Raw genomic sequence first — 20,938 nt, 5'->3', positions numbered from 1 at the left:
TAAAACCTTAATTTCATAATGAACAATTATTTTAGAAAAAACAAGATATAACAATTTTCTTAGCTATCAGTTTAGATGTATGTACAAATTTAAAAACCTCATTTTATCTTTATTTATTGTTTTTGTCTTTATATATTGACTTTCATTGTCACGCTTCAACCTTGCAAAGGCTGTGCTGTACGGTGCGTGTGACTTTTTAAAATTATGGGTGTTTAGGACCAAAGTTTCTTTTAGACATTTTTCTGCTGGAATTAGACTATGGAGGTGGGAGAACAGGGGGTGGGTTAAAATTTCCGACGGATCGCAGTCAGTGGTTAGAGTATTTTTCTTCTATATACATTATATATTTATTTATGTTTAGTCACTGGGGAGTGGGAGGGCTATGTTCCCATTACAACCGAGGAAAGATGACTGAAAGAAATTTTTTTGCATCCGTCAGAAAGAGGATCTGACAGCTTATGTAGAAATGAGCTGCGAGGGTTGTGTACAGTTTCTTCTCTATTCATATGTTATCAGAACTGCTGCCAGTGGCACTTTATGGTTCTAAGTTTCGACATACTAGAGTATGTAAACCTATTAATTTACGGTAGTTTCCTAAGCTGAGACACCTGTTTATAATCTATCTGTCTGTATACTACTAGAGCTCAAGTTTGTTTACATGTTTGTATATTTATTTGATTTTTTGTTGTTGTTTTTTTGTCTGTTTGGTTAGAGGAAAGAATCTGCACTATGTGTAGAGCATTAAAATACGTATTTAGATAGAGAACAATGTTCATTTTTACCAAACTGTTAATCACAATGACTTTACTTATAGTAACGTCACATTATTTTTTCTCTTTTTATAACAATAATGGCGGCTTTCATCCAAGATTTTATTGCCAATTCAAAAGTTTTAAGCATTATAAAGATAATTTTCTGTTGGCTATAGTTTTAACGATACGTCCGGTTGTAATTTTTTTTAGGTTCCAACACTATTATCAATTTTAACAGTTATTCTTATGTGAGTATACAATAGATCTAAAGATAAGCTCTCGGAGTAAAGGAAAATTCAATCCTTGATCTAAAATCTAGAAGCTAGGTCAAACCAAAATCAATTAGTTAAAAATAAAAACAATAGAAACACGGTCAATTATTGAGTTTCTTTATTATACTACAAGGGATTTATCGGTCTAGGTTCTAGATCTAGAACTACGGAAAGACTACATCAATGTTCTAGACTTAAGCAAAGCCAGTCGTATAATCTAGATCTAAAAAACTCTATCTAGAGCTAGAATCTATGTCAATAATGAGTTTCTATACTAAACTTTTTCAGAACCTTTATTTTTATATAAAGCTTTGTTTGTTTAGCTATAGAATTGGTTAATTTCGGATAAAATTTAATTTGAAATAATACTAGGGCCTATTTGCGTAAATCAAGTTTCTTACGCAGACTCAAAGTAAATTAGGCATATACCACTAAATATGCAACTAACAGGAAGAGCTTAGATGGCTGAAATGGTAGTGTAATAATTACCATGCCGGTGGCACGGGTTCGAGTTTTTTAATGATAAAGTTCCCTATCAGAAATTGGCGGGACACAGGGCAGGTGTAGTAGAGTTCATCTGCTTCTGTGTTCTCAGCATATGAAAGGAAAGTGTGGTCAGAGCCGTGCTCGGTCGAAATCGGTGTTTTTAAAAGACAAAACGTCTGAGGTGTGACGTCTTTTTGAATGTGGGGTCTGGTATTTTTGTAACGATAAGTAACAGACGTGATGTCATTTATGGATGACTGACTCCCGCGACCCACAGTTATTTACTCTAGAATCAAGGACGTCAGAAATTGATTATTTTTAGGGTGTCTCATAGTTTAAAGACTGGCTAAAGCCATATATGTTAAGCGATATTGTTCTTTTAAATATTAGGTTAAAATTAAGTATTTCTAAACTCAGACAAAGCGTCAAAAACACTTGATGTATAAATGAAGTATGGGCTAGCAATTATGAATATACTGTATATCAATATATGTATATCTTAATACAATATATATATATGTATATATATATATATATATATATATATATATATATATATATATATATAATATATAGGTACGTAAATGTATATTTACTTGAAAGATAAAAAGCTTTGGTTTTCCCTGAAGGCTTGTTGATTGATCAAACATATGTACAACTTTCTCCATGTTAACACCTAGTTCGTTCTTTGAAGCATGTAGCTCAACACCATTTCCGTAAGACATTATGACACACACAAATATTGCATCATTTGTATAATCCTCCCTTGCGCCTGAATTTGAAAGTTTCATTTTTTTTAAATATTATCATAGTTATTTAATTCAGTTTTATTTTTAAATAGAATATGCATGCTTTATTCGTTAATTGAAAAGAGAATGTGGGTTTATTGGTAAAATATTTTGAATAAAATAGGAATAACTGAGTTCTACTTTTATCAAGAAATCCCAAAATCTTTCCTGCTGTTGTTTTCGCATGATATGGCATTAACTTCATTTTCATATCACCAATAAATACATCTTCCAGACACTTAACGTCTTCAGCTGAATTTTCTCTTTTTAAAACAACTTTGTCACCATCGAAAAACTCGTCGATATTTATAATTATAATTTTTCCAGCACCCAATCTGTAAGACTCCAAAGATTGGGAACCTATGAGATAAAATGTAAATATTTTTTTATAGTTAATGTTTGACATGTCTGTTAACTGATTTATTAAACAAAAAAAATGATTCTGGAAAATTGAATGAAAAAACGTGACTTTATCCTACCTTGTAGTCTATCATAGTCTGTAATCTGTATACAGAATTTAAAAAGAAATTATTTACATAGCAGCAATATCTCCTCGCTAAAAAAATATTTCTGCATTTGCATCAGCAAGCAAATACATTCATTTTCCCACCAAATTTCACATACTAATTGGAGGTAATTTACAGGGTCTGCAACGTCCTTGTCTCTAATATATATATATATATATATATATATATATATATATATATATATATATATATATATATATATATATATATATATATATATATATATATGTATATAGATTTTTTTTTTATTTATATATATATATATATTCTAGCGTACCCGTCCCCCGCGCGTTGCCGCGGGGATAGAAGTAAGTTTGACAAAATGTATTAGAAGGATTTCAGCAACGCGTTACCAATCTTATGTTCTAAGACGCGTGACCGTCTTTTCTAAAAGTGAGTTATTTAAATGTAAACAATGCCTGCGCTTGGATCATAAATATCGGGACACGGGTTTACCTACACTACCGCATGAAAACATTGAATGTACATTAATCACTCACCGAAATAATATGGTAGAACACACTTCGGTAACCGCCCATGTGTCAGAGACGTAGAGGGGCGCTCTCAGGGCCCCCACCCCCCGATTACACTACCGCATAGGCGCGGCGTACGACCCCTGGCTCCTTAAAACTAACAGGCGCCATCGTGCCAAATAGCATCCTGTTAATAATGATGCTGATTGAAAAGATTCAACTGCAATTTTGAGGGGGCTTGTAGGCTGAGGTGAGACCAGGGGCATAGCTAGGGGAGGGCAGTGGGGCAGGCGCCTCGGGCTCCGACCCTAAGGTGGCGCCAAAAGGGGTTGAAAAATTAATTGAAAAACTCATTTTAAGCTGAAGTATTAAATTATATATGGTCAAAGTTACAAAAATAAACGACTTTAACACGTTTTACATTGATTTAACTGTTTTCTATATTAATTTTGTGGCACCAAAATAGAAAATCTAATGGGAAAGTAACTGGTAAGAAGCTCTACAAAACGTTTGCAATTTAGTTATGTATTTACTTTCGGCAGGAGGCACTTTTTCAAACACAGGAATAACTGTAAATAGAATGTGAAGGAGGGTCGCAAAAATGTATATCCCGCCCCGTGCCCTGGAATTGGTCGCTACGCCTCTGTGTGTGACGTCATTTTAGGGAGGAGGGGATTTTTGTGTACCGTTTTATGGATAACCCCTTACAGAAAATCAGCAAGATGTATATTTTTCTAAACACAAATTACTATAGTACTAAATTAGCGACATTTTGAAGAAGGTTATTAGAGCAAACTATTCTTGTCAAAAATGTACTTGGCAGGTTTCGCAAGTGGCCTCCGCAAATATCAGTTATTAGAGATTTTAATTTTTACATCAATTTAAAATTTTTGTAGAATAAAATATAAAGGGTTTTTAGCGCAATTTCCATTCAGGAGAATTGCGATTATTAACTCGTCATTTCTGGGAATGGATGGATGGATGGATGAATGGATGGATGTATGGATGGATATGTGTCCGCAGCTTTAATTCGTCTTTAAGTCGTATCTCCTTCTCAACGAAGCAATATCGAGGACTAGTTCCAAAAGCAAATATGTTAAGCAAATTCCGAGGATGAACATAGGTCAAAAAATTTCCCGGAATACCTTCCTGGATTTCCCGGAAAAGCCAAACAACCTCGAAAAAATGCAGTTTTTGGCCTATATCTCGGCAACCAGACCACTTAGCGACTTAAAACATTTACCAAATTGATTTCTGCCATAATTTAGAACAATATTGCCGAAGAAAGTTTTCAAAAATATCCTTTCGTTCGGACACAAAAAATTATTAAGAATTTTTAAACTGAGCATCGTGTAGGCCTAGGATGATTTAGCGCAAAGCGCTGAGGTTCGAAAGGATTTTACCATAGCGAATGAGCGGAGGTTCGAAAGGATTTTTTCTATTTTGTTTTGAATTATTGAAACTAGTTGTGTTGCATTATTTATTTGCTAAATATATGATTTATCTCGATTTAAAATTGTTATGGATAACATAAGGAAATTGTGCTTAAATTGTCACTAGACTTTTTATCAACTTGTTTTTATTGTATCTACATGACATTATCGTTTATTTGTGTAATCAAAGGACTGGGGTAATTAAAAGTTGAAATTTGTGACGCAATTATATCACTTTATGTAAAAAATCACTTTAGGTAAAAACATGCGAAAACTTGTTAATTTTTATTTGAAAATTTTAAATGAATTTTTCTTTTCTCCAAATGTTTTCGCTGTTTATTTATGCGTGTAGTCAAAGAACAGGGGAAATCTAAAATTTAAATTGCTCACGCTTGTGAGTCACTTTAATAATTAAAATTGACGAGCAAAAGCGTTCAGTTATTAACCCCTTTATAATAATACGAGAAAAATGGCCCGTTGAGGAAGGATACACCGGGCGCTAGGTTGATAGTGCTGTCTCTTTTCTCTAAACTAAAACCAACCCACCCCCCCCCACACACACACACCACCCCCACCCCCACCCCCCACCCACCCCCACCCCCACCCCCCCAAAAAACATGTCTACCGTCCCATTCAGCGAAATATAATTATATACTTTTTCCAGTGTCCGCCCCCTCACCGAAAATTCTACCCCCGCCCCCGAAAATTTCAAGTACCCCACCCCTCTCCGGGGAGGAAAAAGTCTGAAAGAAACACTGGTGTCGCGCTTAGCCACTACGCGAAGAATTGCATTAAAGAAATTGCGAGAAAACCACTTTTTAGATTAGACACATTAATTAGGCGGTAATTTTATTATAGAGTATCGATGAGGGCGCTAGGCTGATAGTGCTGTCTCTTTTCTCTAAACTAAAACCAACCCACCCCCCCACACACCACCCCCACCCCACCCCCCACCCCACACACAACCCCACCCCCCCCCCCCACCACACACCACCCCCACCCCTCACCCCCACACACCACCCCCAACACACACCGCCCCCCACCCCCCACCCCCCCCCCCCCCCCCCAAAAAAAACATGTCTACCGTCCCATTCAACGAAATATAATTATATACTTTTTCCAGTGTCCGCCCCCTCCCAGAAAATTCTACCCCCGCCCCCGAAAATTTCAAGTACCCCCACCCCTCTCCGGGGAGGAAAAAGTCTGAAAGAAACACTGAAACCAACCCACCCACCCACACACCACCCCCCACCCACCCCCCCCCCCCCACACACACCACCCCCCCACCCCTCCACCTCCCCCCCACCCCCAAAAAAAACATGTCTACCGTCCCATTCAACGAAATATAATTATATACTTTTTCCAGTGTCCGCCCCCTCCCAGAAAATTCTACCCCCCGCCCCCGAAAATTTCAAGTACCCCCACCCCTCTCCGGGGAGGAAAAAGTCTGAAAGAAACACTGAAACCAACCCACCCCCCACACACCACCCCCCATCCCCCCACCCCCCCCCCCTCCACCCCCCTCCCCCCCCCCCCCCCAAAAAAAAAAATGTCTACCGTCCCATTGCAAGAAAACCACTTTTTAGATTAGACACATTAATAAGGCGGTAATTTTATTATAGAGTATCGATGAGGAAATTTCTTTTGAGTTGGGGAGGGGGGGGGGGCTCAGACGCTCTTACGCGGGGGTGGGGCTTCGCCCCTACCCGAAGAATTGTATGAAAGAAACTCTTCACGCAAACCACTTAGATTAGACCAAATTGCCTTTGTATTGAATGTTTACGCGATAATCAATGACGTCATATAAATGTGTGCACTCTCTGGTTTGAGATTATGTTCTACTCTATGCTAAATGTGACCGCGTCATACTTCGTCTTTCGTTTCACTGTGAGAGTTTTTAAATTCCTTGTGTTTTCTCTAGAGCGTTCTTGTCAGACAGATAGATAGATAGATAGATAGATAGATAGATAGATAGATAGATAGATAGATAGATAGATAGATAGATAGATAGATAGATAGATAGATAGATAGACAGACAGCGAAACTATTATTATAGATAATAATACTTCTGAGAATCTAATATTTTTCCAATTGTCTAAGGAACTAGAGCTATCTCCATATTAAATATCAACTTTTTGTCGCGTCTGCAAGTGATCGATATAATTCAAGCACTTAAAAAAATGTATTGTTTATAGAAAGCCGCGGACACTATAGATTAGTTCTCGGTCACTTAAACTCAATTATTGAGATCACTCTAATTTTCCCCTTATATTTACTTAAAAGCCCATTTTTGACAAGAGCAATACATTTGATACGTGTATACATATACCCGATCTACTTCAGGTGTGCATTACAGCCCCCATTACTTTGTTTATATATATATATATATATATATATATATATATATATATATATATATATATATATATATATATTTGTGTGTTTGTGTATGTGTATGTGTATTTATATATGCCATTAAATACATACCTGAAGATTATCCTTGCAAAGATATAATTTCCTTGTCAACATTGATGTATATGTTGACATCTGTTTTGTTATTTCGTGTTTTTCAGGGTCTGTTGTCAGTCCAATCTTGCTTACAGCTTCATTTACTCGTGTTAAAAGTGTACACATTTCATCCATTTCCCAGTTATCAGTTAAAACTTTGCAAAACTCTGTGATGAACCAACTACCAGAATCTGGATTTCTTTTTGAGGCATAACCTAATAATAAAAGAATATGTTTTATAATAATATAACTGTTTTTTTGCAAAATCGGGCTAAATACTCCATTTTAAAACAGTAAGTTCATCTATTCTATTCATTCTTAAAATTTAATTGTAGAAAACAAATTTATTCAAAATTATCAAAAATCACACCATTTTTGAGAAATCCAAAATAGCTTTTTAAAGGACTATTAATTGCGGACGCAGAGGGGAAGCAGAGGGAGGAGTCGCTCCTTCTACGACCATTTTAAGGTTAGTGGCGCATTTTTCCTACATTAATTAAATCTATATACTACTAAAACTCAAGTTTGTTTACATGTTTGAATATTTTTTTTTTATTATTCGGGAAGGGGTAGTGTTGAATTCACAAATTATGAATTGCTGATAAGCAGAAAATAAAACGACTAGATGGCGGCGTATGCTACATCGCTGGTCAGCTAGTTAAGTATAAAAGTTCAGAACAATGACTTTGCTTATAGCGGATAGTGACGTCACCTGATTTATATAGTTTTTACAATAATAATTTAAATAATGGCGGCTTCCATACAAGATTTTGTTGCTAATTCAAAAGTAACTATAACGCATTATATAGCTAATGTTCTGTCGGCTATAGCTTTAACGATACGTCTGTTTGTTATTTTTATTACGTTACAACACTCATATCAATTTTCAACAGTCCTTTTTATTTAAGTATGCAATGCATTTCTTTAGATCTAGAATCTAAAGATCAGCTGTCGTAGGAAGTTATTTATAGAACTAGAATCTAGGTCAAACCAAAATTAATTAGTTAAAATTAAAAAGCACTTTAAAATCAGAATAAATTATTGATTTTTTTAATTAAACTATTTTAGTCCTTAAATATTTGATATAAATCTTTGCTTTTTAGCTTCACGGATCATCTAATTCAAGGATACAAGGTTCTAGCTACATCTACAAGAAAACTCGACTTAACAAAACCAGTCGTAGAATCTAGATAACTTTTTCTATCTAGATCTAGTCTAGATAATAATGAGTTTCTATTCTAAACTATTTCAAACCTTCATTATTTTTTATAAATCTTTGTTTGTTTAGCAATGGAATTGGCTAATTTAAGATACATTTTAATTTGAAATAATACTAGATCTAGGGCCTATTCGCGTAAATCAAGTTTCGTTAGCAGACTCAAACTATTATTATAGTGTACAAAAAAACGTCATTTTTGTCACGAGCCTAGATAACAAAGGTGTAAGTGTAATAGGCTTTCATACTGGTGGCACGTGATTTAGACATATCATGTCAATGTTCATTTCTTTTTTTCAATTTTTTTTTAAGAACATGAAAAATGGCAAAGCAGCTGGCTCGGACGGTATCCAACCAGAGGCACTAAAAGCAGACCCAGCAATATCAGCAGACATACTACATCCTCTACTTAAGCAGATTCGGGAAGAAGAAATAATCCTATCTGATTGGAAACTGGGATACCTGATAAAACTGCCAAAGAAGGGAGACCTGACACAATGCAACAACTGGAGAGGGATAATGCTTCTTTTAGTCCCAAGTAAGTTGCTGACAAGAATCATCCTAGAGAGGCTTAGAGATGCCTTGGACAAAAAGCTGAGATAAGAACAATCTGGTTTTCGTCAAGACAGGTCATATACTGACCACATTGCCACGCTGCGCATCATTATTGAACAGTCTCTTGAGTGGCAATCCCCCTTATACATGACTTTTGTCGACTTATAAAAGGCGTTTAATAGTGTGAATAAAGATGTTATCTGGAAGTTAATGAGCCACTATGGAATACCCAAAAAATTTATATCTATCACACAGAAACTTTATAAAGACTCCACCAGTCAGGTAATATACAAGGGAAAACTAACAAAACCATTCACGGTGACGACGAGAGTAAGACAGGGATGTATGCTATCGCCAATGATATTCTTGATGGTAATCGACTGGATCATGCTGAAAACCACAAAAACGACACAGGAATCCAGTGGGGTTTCACCAAAAGGTTGGAGGATCTTGATTTTGCCGATGACATATGCCTACTATCTCACAAGCATCAACATACACAAGTCAAACTAAATCGGCTATCTGAAGAAGCCTCCAAAGTTGGATTAAAAATCAATAAAAAAAAAGAGGTCATCAGAATCAATAACAGGCAGAACCTGCCCATACAGCTAAATGGAGAAGATTTACGTGAAACGAACACATTCACATATCTGGGAAGCATGATCAATAAGGACGGGGGAGCAGACGAGGACATAAAATGCTGTATCAACAAGGCTAGATGTGCCTTCAACTCGCTGCGCCCGATGTGGAGGTCCACGGCCCTGTCACTCCGGAGCAAAATTGGGATTTTCAACACAAATGTCCAGGCAGTGCTGCTCTATGGCTAGGAGACTTGGAGGGTTACAAAGACAAATACTGATAAGCTACAGGCATTCGTAAACAAATGTTACGGCATATACTTAAAATAAGATGGCCAGACAAAATATCAAACAAAAACATGTGGCGAACTTTAAAGCAACAGCCAATAGAGACAGATATCAAGGCCCGTAAATGGGGATGGATCGAACACATTAAAAAAAAGAAAAAGAAAAAATCGCAAAACACGCTTTGGACTGGAATCCCCAGGAAAAAAGGAGGGTGGGCCGGCCAAGGAAGACATGGAGAAAAACGGTTGAAGAAGAGGCAAATACAAATGGGCACACATGGGCACAGATAAAGGGAGCAGCCCAAAACCGAGTCCGATGGAGATGTGTGGTTGCAGCCCTTTGCTCCCCAGGGGCCACAAAGGAATATATATATATATATATATATATATATATATATATATATATATATATATATATATATATATATATATATATAAGTGAATTGCCGTGACACGGGTTCACACGATTGCGATGAAACTTTGGGTAGACGTTGAGAATATTCCTGGGGAGGTTTCTGCGCTAAAAACATTTTCAAATTCGCAGGGGTGGCGCCCGGTAGGATTTGATTAGAACACTCCAGGGAAGGGTTCTGTAATAAAATCATTCTTAATTTGCATGGGCGGCGCCACAGGAGGGTGCGATTTTCTCTTTATACGGTATATAAAAATAAACGTCCATTGTGGTTTCACGGCGTTATCCCGATCGCCATCAAACTTTGGGGAGTTGATTAGAACATTCCAGGGAAGGTTTCTGTAAAAAGAAATCTTTTTTTTTTAATTTCGCAAGGGTGGCGCCAAGGAATGGTGGGATTTGTCTCTATATACGGTATATAAAATAAAAGACGATTGCAGTTCGACACAGTTTATCCCGGTGCCATAAAACTTTAGGGAGTTGATGAATACTCCTGAGAAGGTTTCTGGGGTGGGAGGGGGAATGGGGATGGGTGGGTGGTGGCTAAGGCTGAGGGCTATGTTATATGTTTTATTTTAATAATCAGAAAAATTAACCAAAGTTAGATTATTAACTGGGATGTTTATTTTTGTCCGTAGAAAAATCCAAACAGTTTCGTCACTTTGCGAATGATGAAATTAGCATCTATTTTTAGATAATCTTTGCCTATCTTTCACACTACAACTCATGTATATAAATTTATTCTTTTACAGCCTGTGTTAGCTATTGTAGAACGTCACTACTGTAGCAGATCTATTTGTTTTTTTTTTTTAGAAAACCACTATTAAGGCTTAGTTGTTTTGGCGCTAGTGTGTACACACTACCACAAACACACCCCGGTTTACGCTGATGGTGAAAGAAACACCCCTCGGCGACGACCTTGGTGTCAGAGGCGTCACGGGGGTCTTGGGGCACGGCCACCGGCGGAGGCCCCTGATGCATTGAGAATGATGATTCAAGTAGTACACCTATCCCCCTGTGCAGGACACCCAATAAGCGGACCCCTGGTGTTTAGATAGCCACTGGGATATCGGGGCGCTCAATTACACATTTTTTTTTAAAAAATGTTAGGTCTGTAAGTACTCAAAAACTTTCCAAATTTCACCGAAGTTGGTATGGTCTCAACTACTTTTCCTGTTGTGAAAAATTCGAGGGAGAGAATTCAAATCGTACACGTTAACTATCATATTTATTTGTAAAACAAAAAGAGGTAAGCGTACATAAAACCGAAATAGTACTGAATTGCAGTTTTACCAATACAACAAACGAACATTTTGCATTATAAAAACACAATGGATTCTGAGCCCTAATCAATGCTATAAAGAAACCAAAGTCGGCTTAATATTTAGCGGCCTCTCGCGCGATGGAATTTGATTTATTTTTAAAAGAATTTTTGCCGACTACACAGTGTGTTTGATTGTAGGAGAAAAAGGATTCTATAGAATAAAGATAATACACAACCGCAGCTCCAGTAGTCTTTTTACAAAACAACTTCCAAGTCAAAAATGCAAGAAAATTATATTTTTAACTATAAAAAAAATTGATTATGGTCGGCTGTGGGCCACTAAACGGCCTGGGCGCCCCCCCCCCCCCCTCCGCATTTCGGGGTCTGGCGGTACTGTAGTTCCGCTACTATTACCGGCTGTTCTAATATTTCATTAAAAAATCAATTGCATATAAAAACCAACCTGCTATTGTCGACTGAATGATAAGACAGTCTGCTAATTTAGGCTTTGGCCCAACCTCTGGCAAGTCAGTGTCGTCGCTTGGTTTAATATGGGATGCAGCATAAGGAATGGTATTATTGATACTACCTCTACAAGCCTTCACAAGCAAATGTATAAATAAATAAATGATTAAATGATTGAATATATATATATATATATATATATATATATATATATATATATATATATATATATATATATATATATATATATATATATGTCAAGTAGTCCAGTTACAATAAGCTCACTAAGCTATCGTATATTTTAATATTTTGATAAGTATATTCATAAGTATCGTTTTTTTTATCGATAAAGTTGATGTATCATGTCTACTAAAGTCGGATGTTTATGGATTCAACATAGTCTTTGTTAGATGTGTCTGCTATAATTTAACCACTGATCTTTTATGTTGTAAGTAGTAAGAAAGACTGTTATTGGGTTGCTAATAATAAGTTGTCTTTGCCAAATTTCAATCCATTACTACTTGTCTAATTTAGATGCTTTCCACGATAGTTACTTTGCAGATCGTTTATATTAAGGAAATGTAATAAAAAGCGCAATGTTTCACTGTGTTTGCAACCCCTAAAATAATAAACGGGGAGTTATCTCCCCTAAACTTTCTCGAATATTCTTATATAACACTTCGGCGAATGGCAACTTGGGATATAGACAATATTTTTCATCCATTTTTAATTACCTAAACTTTTAAAAATAGAATAGAATCTTGTAGAAAAAAGAATTGCACACCAAGTGAACGCTAAACTAAATGTGTATATTATTAGTACATAAAAAATTCACATGCGTTTTTTGAGAAATCGGAAATAGCGTGAATTACTACTTCCGTTTAACGAAAATTACTTAACATTTGACAGAAGGCAGAGAATTAGATATTTTATTTAAATGTGAAACTTCATTTATCTATCTGGAAAAGTGATCAAGTTATAGGCTTTTGAATAATTGAAAGTAGAAAATGTTCCACTGAAAAGTTAATACAGAACTAAATAATATTTTTGATATAATACTTTTATATGAAATTTCATCAAGCTAGCTGTAACGGTAATAAAGTTATCGTGTTCACAGACACACACAAACACACACATACATACGGACAAGATTGCAAAACTGTTTCTCCGACTCAGGGAGGTATAAGATGTCGAGATTTGCAAAAATCTCTTGTTATTTTTTTTGCATGATTACAATAATTTCTCTATACTTTGTATACGAATGAGTAAAAAGGACAATCGGTATAGGTTTCTCTTAGTTATATGCACTCATCTTTCTACGTTTCTGTCTCCTATTCTTTGACTGTTCGTGCGCTAAAAGCGACCTTTTTACAAGCTTTTATTTAGCTCACTGTCTTTGTCGTCAGTTTAGATCGAAAATTCGGGCACTTCTAACTAACAGATTCGGTTCATAATTAGTACGTGGGTCAAGACATGAAACAAATATAGCACGATTTTAAATTGACTTAATTGTGTGCCTAATTATTTTTTTTAATTAATAAAAATTTTCACCAAATTAGTAGGTAGTCTTACCCTACTATTCCGCACTATTACAAACGCGTTATCGCGCTCATTAGGTCATGCAACTCTATTGTAAATTTTAAAAATGTAAAGTACTAAAAAATTCATAAGAAACGTTTTGTAATATTTCACTAAAAAGTATATATATATATATATATATATATATATATATATATATATATATATATATATATATATATATATATATATATATATATATAATAGTTAATAGTTTATTATCATTTGGATTCTTTTACTATTAGTGAGGAAGCGACCCACGCTTTTCTTTAAAGTTTTATAAATAATAGTGTATTATTATATAGTTTAAGAATGTTTTTTTATTTTCTACTATTTAGTGAAATATTACAAAACGATTCTTATGAATTGTTTAGTACTTTACATTTACAGTTAATACTTCTCTTAATGGTCATGCGTTTTAATGCTTATTCAACTTCGCTAATTTAATTCCTCTAATGATTTTAAAATTAGCGACGGTATTATACACAATTTTATGAAACTATTGATGTTTAAAGTCCACGTGTTAGTCCCCAAAACATACTTGGAGAGAATGTTATAAATGTGGAGTTAATATAAAAATGTATATAAATGTATTCTAAATATTAATTATTTTTAAAAAAGAGAAATTATTATTTACTTGGAAAATAAACATCTTTGGTTTGTTTTTCAAATAAGGGTTATTTGAAAATTTTTCAATAATAAATTGTGGTTCGATTGGTATACCATTTGATGAATGAAATCCATTCGGACATCCATGGGACATAAAAACACATACCACCATCGCATACTGTTTAAATTTGCCTGTAGAAACGTCTGATGAATCGAAACATGAAAATTTAATAAATTGAAGTTCAAATGTCATCTAAACAACTATGTTTTAAGATTTAGATAATAATAATGCATGTTAAATTCTAATCTTTTAAAAATTAAATAAAGACAATACGCTCACTTTCATTTAGAAATTCAACAATACCATCCGCTGTTTTATTTTCTTTCTTAACTCTGTAAACTGTCATGCCAATTTTCTCAAATGCTGCTTCAAGATTTTTAACATCTTCAACAGATCCCTTTCTTAAATCAGAAGTGTTTTCTGCAGGTTTTTTTCTGATGTTAAAGATTATCGCAATGCCAGTCTTTTCGAATTCAAGGTTGTACACATCCAAGCTTCAGAAGGATTTGAAAAACATATATATCATGTTGATAATTAGAAACCATAACAAGCTTTTGAGTAATAATGCACTAAAAATGAGAAAATAAATACATTTCTTTAAATACACTATAATTTTAATCACTATAAATTACTATATTTTTTGCAATCAACGTCCCAATCGCACCATTTGGATCATATTATAATCACTCGAGTTATATTTACATTTACGTTTAAATTCACTTAATTTATCAATGAAGATTTTAAAACTAATTACCTTTGATAAGAGTTGATTAGAGCAGCATTCTCAGTTATAATATTTTCTTGTTTGTTTGGTAGGCCTACATGTGTTTCATTTAACTCAAGTGGTTGATTTTGTTCTTTATTTATAATCTAAAAAATAGAATGCAATACAATATGTGTAATAAAAAGGAGATATTGAGAGTTATTTGTACTTCCTTTATAGGCATTACAACAACAGTTTAGTGACTATTTTATAAACTAATCAAGATGTGCATATCCTAAACATTGAAATATATGTTTAATACATCTGACTGCGTTAGCATAGTCGGTGAAATATTTGGATTAATAAGGTAGACAACATTAAGAAAAGTACAGGCAGCTGAGAGTTATCATAACCACACTATCTTTATATGCCTAAATCACAAACAAATGTTGATCTCTTCTTTTTCTGCCACATGTGCCGCCAAGTTTGAAACGGTAACGTTTAATTACAATCATTGTAATAAATGTACACCAATAAATTGAAAGTCAAACCCCCCCCCCACATATATATATATATATATATATATATATATATATATATATATATATATATATATATATATATATATATATATATATATATATATATATATATATATATATATATATATATATATATATATATATATATATATATATATATATATATATATATATATATATATATATATATATATATGAAAGATACGACAAATGGTTAGGGCTACAAAAGAGGCGGAAAACCACGAACACCTTGGGGCTCTGATCTGCATCATCCGTAGGTTCTTACAGGCTGACTCTGGGTAACAGCGAATAGCGATCTACTGATTATCGCCCAAAAAGTATGTTGAGTCTACCAGAGTTTGACCACGGTGTGAGAACGGGATTTGTACCTTGACCTCTACGATATGGCTTGTCGACCTCGGGGAATGGGTAGCCAATATATACGGACCCCACGGAACACAATCAGACAGTATGACAAGAAAGCACTTGCTAGATGTTATACTACACCCTGGTTCTGGTACATTGTGTTGATACATTGTGAATGCATGTTTATAGGTTGCAAGGGTATTGAAGTGAGAAACATTGTGATGATTATAATTTTAGCCTCGTCCTTTTTTTTTGTTTCTTACAGAATTTGGAGGTCTGTTGGGTGTTTTTAAATTTTGTTTCTAAGATATACTGCATTGAACAAGATATATTTTGCAACAATAAAGTCATCGAATCTACCACAGTGTAGAAGACAACATCATTTTATCATACGTTAAATATAGATTCTTTTGTATATAAATATATATTTGGTATATATATATATATATATATATATATATATATATATATATATATATATATATATATATATATATATATATATATATATATAATGGATTGAATATAGGGATATACAAAAGAATAAGTTTCAGATGAACTTTTATACACAATGTGTGCAGACGCGGTTGACCTTAATTTCAACGGGAAAACTCTATAGGGTGTCTTCATAAATATTATTTAAGGTGTCCAAAAGATAATATAGAGACCCTAGTTTTTTTTACAGTTATTTAAATAGTATATTATTATGTATTTAAAGAAAGTAATTTATTTTCTTCTTGTTATTAAACGTTTGTGCTTTGTTATTTGTGTTTTATTTCTGCATGAAAAACAATTATTGCAAATAGGGTGGGCATTTTTAATGAATAAAAACGTAGTAGGCTTTTAAGTGTTATAAACCAGCGAACTGAGAAAAACATCAAAAAGTAACGAAAATTAGGTCACGAACATATAATATCCGTGTTAACGACAAAACCGATTGTAAGCTTTGGGTGTTTCTGAGATGAAGAAAATTAAGATTATCAAATACGTTGAGAAATCCAGCTTTCTGATGATGATAAAATATGATGACGGATATAAAAGTTTTATAGGGAGCTTGTAGAATTGGCAAAAGTTGATAATTTTGTAATTAATAGAGTCATAAAAATGGTATTTTAAACACATACATTTTCTTCTCATTAAAGTTATTAATTTCTTAATACAAAAATGGAGAAAGTATCCAAAAGTGCAATAAACCCATGATGACGAAACACAAGAAGTTTTGTGATTTTTTACGGCGAATATCCCCTTAAAGTTGTATGACACAAAGACACTAATTTGTATGTGCTTAAAATGTATGACGACTATACGATATTTATTTAATGTTACTGACCCCTAATGCTTGTTGATCATCAGGCATCGATATTGCAATAACATCTGCTGTCGACTGTCCAGCGATATCTGTTTCCTCTGATATTTAAATTGCAAATTTGTTTATTAATGAAAGATCCTCATTTAAAACTAACAAATAGCTAAATTGAGATAATGAAATACTAATATGGCATTTCTACTTTTTAATATGTTCATGAGTTGAACGTGTTGTTTTTTTAGTCTAAACGAAGTATAGAGAAAGTCTTGTAATCGGGCAAAATCGGGACGTTTTAGGGCTCCCTAAGTCGGAAAAACATAGTTTTGCAATCTTGTCCGTATGTCTGTGTGTATGTGTGTCTCTGTGTGTAAGCACAATAACTTTAGTACCGTTACAGCCAGGTTGATGAAATTTCATATATAAGTATTTTATCAAAATCGTAGATCTGTATCAACTTTTGAGCGATTTCCAATAATTGGAAGTGGAATTTTCTCTACTTTGAATTTTTCAAAAGCCTATAACTTGAGTGCTATTTCAGAAGGATAAATGAAATTTCAAACGTTAGAAAAATATCTAATTCTCTGCCTTCTAATAAATTTTGAGTAATTTCCGTTGAACGGAAGTAGTAATTTTCGCTATTTCCGATTTCTCAAAAAAAAAGTACTAATAATATTCCGCATTATTATGCACATTTTATTTGGCGTTCACTTGGTGTGCAACTCTTATTTCTACGAGATTTTATTCTATTTTAAAACGCTTAAGTATTTAAAATGGATTAAAAATCATGTCTATATTCCGATTTGCCATCTCCTATTGTTTCATATAAGAATATTTGAGAAAGTTTAGGGGAGATCACACCCAGTTTATTTTGTCAGAAATCCATTAAACGACAACTTACCAACATTCCTGCTATAACTATTTGATTCCTCCATTTTGCTGTTATTGCCTGTAACATAAAATAAACACATATAAATCAATTTACATTTAATTTTCGAACATCAACCAAACTCATTTAAGGGTGGGTTTATGAAGCATAATGGAAGATTATCCACCAAAAATGTTCACACGTTTCGATGATGCTTTATTTAATTCGTACATGGGGGAATTGATTTATTCAAATGGTTTAATAGCCATGGTTTTACCAGTGGTAGAGCCTGGAAGAAACTCTGACTACCGCCCCCCCCCCCCCCGAAAATTTCAAGTGCCACCCGGAGAAAAAAGTCTGGATGAAACACTGCTTAGAGTGTTATTATGAACTCCCCAAAGTCGGATGGCTATCAGATGAACGAAGTCAAACCAAAATCGACTTTTTATTTTTATATACCGTATATAAATAAAAACAAATCGCGTCCTGCCGGGGCGCCACCCCTGCGAATTTGAAATTTTTTTTTCGTAGAAACCTCCCCAGGAATATTCTCAATAACTTCCCAAAGTTTGACGGCAATGTGATGAGAGGTGTAGAAATGCATAAAGGACAAAAAACAAAAAAAAAAACAGACACCAGGGGCGGAACTAGAAAAAAGGGGCCACCCCGCAAACATTTTTTTAGGCCCCCCATATATATATATATATATATATATATATATATATATATATATATATATATATATATATATATATATATATATATATATATATATATATATATATATATATATATATATATATATATATATATATATATATATATATATATATATACAATCACATAAAACGAGCATGGGATACTCGTCGCTGTCCTGTTCGGGATTTGAAAAACATCAATTAAAAATTTTTCAACATCATTTCATGTGTGTACGTGCATTAGCGTGTTTTGTGTAAATCTTTTTCTTTTTTTTTTTTTTTTCTTTTTTAATACTTTTATTTGCAATTAAAATAAGTACATCAACATCACATTTTTAAACATATATTCAAATGAAAACGAAAGGTGTAAATCAGTTTTAATTAATTTTTGATAGAGGCCCTCTTAGCATTTTGTCGGTCAAAATAATATAACACATGAAAGCTTTGTATTAGTAATGGTGTCTCGTGTTATGTTTATTTTTATGTTTTTTTTGTAGTTATATTATTAATGTTTTAAATATTATTAATTTAATGCATTTCAATACATTTCATTTTTTATACAATATCAATCTTAAGTAATTACTTATAAAGAGAATAATAATTAAGAAAAATAATTGCTTTTTAAATTTGTTTAGTACAAATCTATTATAAGAAGCTTATCATTTCACTTATTTGACTATTTTAAAAAAAGGGAAATAAGTCATGGAAGTGGATTGAGCATTTGCTTATCTTTGATAAGTTTAATTGTAGGAGAAAGACTCGGCTTACACAGTTGTTTAAAAACAAAGTGAAAAAGATGTTACAAGAGCGTGGGGTGGTGTCTATAGAATAAAGATATTCCAACCGCAGCTACGATAATTTTTTACAAAACAACCATCAAGTGAAAAATGAAAGAAAATTTACTTTTTTTAACTATAAAAATGTATCGGCTATGGGCCCCTAAATGGCGTGGGCCCCCCCCCCCCCGCATTGCGGGGTCTGGCGGCACTGTAGTTCCGCCCCTGACAGACACACACACACACACACACACACACACACACAAACATACATTGCTTTATATATATATAGATAGATAGACAAGATCTATTCTATACACATCTAATCAGTGGCGGCACTAGAAAAAAAGGGCCACCCCGCAAATAAAATTTCTGGGCCCCCCCTATATATATATATATACATATATATATATATGTATATGTATATATATATATATATATATATATATATATATATATATATATATATATATATATATATATATATATATATATATATATATACAGAATACAAAAGATTGGCACACCAAGTGAACGTAAATTAAATAAACCGGTAGTGATCTCCCCTAAACTTTCTCGAATATTCTTATATAAAACAACAGGGGATGGTAACTGGGGATATAGTTATGATTTTTAATCCATTTTAAATACTTAAACTTTGAAAAATAGAATAGAATCTCAGTAAAAAACAATTGCGCACCAAGCGAACGCCTAATAAAGGTGTGTATAATAGTGCGCAATAGTATTAGTACTTAATAAATTTACATTAGTTTTTTGAGAAATAGGAAGTAGCGTAAATTACTACTTCCGGTCAACGGAAATTATTCAAAATTTAACAGAAGGTAGAGAATTAGATCTTTTACTTACATGTGAAATTTCATTTATCTATCTGAAATAGTACTCAAGTTATAGGCTTTTGAAAAATTCAAAGTAGGAAAAGTACCGCTTCCGGTTATCCGAAATCGCTCGAAAGTTGATACGGATCTACGATTTTGATAAAATACTTATATATGAAATTTCATCATTCTAGCTCTAACGGTACTCAAGATATCGTGTTTACACACGGACAGACACACACACACACACACAGACATACGGACAGAATTGCAAAGCCCAGTTTTTCAGACTGGATTACGCATAAAACCTCTTAATTTTGATAAATCTGGATTGATAATTTTTGGCCGATTAAAATAAGTCCTCTATACTTCTAATGTGATGAAGGACTGAGGTGTAATACGGTGAAAATTGTTACAATTTCAAGTGATTTTTGTGCACGATTACAATACTTTCTCTAAAATTCGTATATACGAGAAAGTAAAAAGTGCATAATAGTGCGCAATATTGTTAGTACTTTAAAAATTTAAATTATTTGTTTGAGAAATCGGAAGTAGCGTAAATTACTACTTCCGTTCAACAGA

General features: G+C 33.6%; 1 protein-coding gene across 2 annotated transcripts in view; it reads right to left on the bottom strand.

Annotated features, from left to right (window-relative positions):
- LOC131931943 (uncharacterized) overlaps positions 1 to 20,938 on the bottom strand; it is a 43,550-nt gene that overhangs the window by 8,492 nt on the left and 14,120 nt on the right. For both annotated transcript variants that reach the window (XM_059288778.1, XM_059288777.1), the window contains 10 exons: positions 18,080 to 18,127; positions 17,206 to 17,282; positions 15,019 to 15,134; positions 14,544 to 14,758; positions 14,232 to 14,407; positions 12,015 to 12,150; positions 7,219 to 7,454; positions 2,778 to 2,802; positions 2,440 to 2,658; positions 2,107 to 2,282 (listed from right to left, as the gene is read on the bottom strand). In XM_059288778.1, coding sequence (XP_059144761.1) covers positions 2,107 to 2,282; positions 2,440 to 2,658; positions 2,778 to 2,802; positions 7,219 to 7,454; positions 12,015 to 12,150; positions 14,232 to 14,407; positions 14,544 to 14,758; positions 15,019 to 15,134; positions 17,206 to 17,282; positions 18,080 to 18,113 — 1,410 coding nt within the window. In that variant the 5' untranslated portion in view covers positions 18,114 to 18,127. The remainder of the gene's footprint in view (positions 1 to 2,106; positions 2,283 to 2,439; positions 2,659 to 2,777; positions 2,803 to 7,218; positions 7,455 to 12,014; positions 12,151 to 14,231; positions 14,408 to 14,543; positions 14,759 to 15,018; positions 15,135 to 17,205; positions 17,283 to 18,079; positions 18,128 to 20,938) is intronic.

The sequence above is a fragment of the Physella acuta genome, unplaced genomic scaffold, assembly GCF_028476545.2.
Source record: "Physella acuta isolate Inbredline_101_S28 unplaced genomic scaffold, ASM2847654v3 ptg002060l, whole genome shotgun sequence".
In the NCBI taxonomy this organism is placed as follows: Eukaryota; Metazoa; Mollusca; class Gastropoda; family Physidae; genus Physella; species Physella acuta.
Note: the sequence above shows the minus strand (reverse complement) of the source record. Positions and strands in the feature narration are given on the sequence as shown.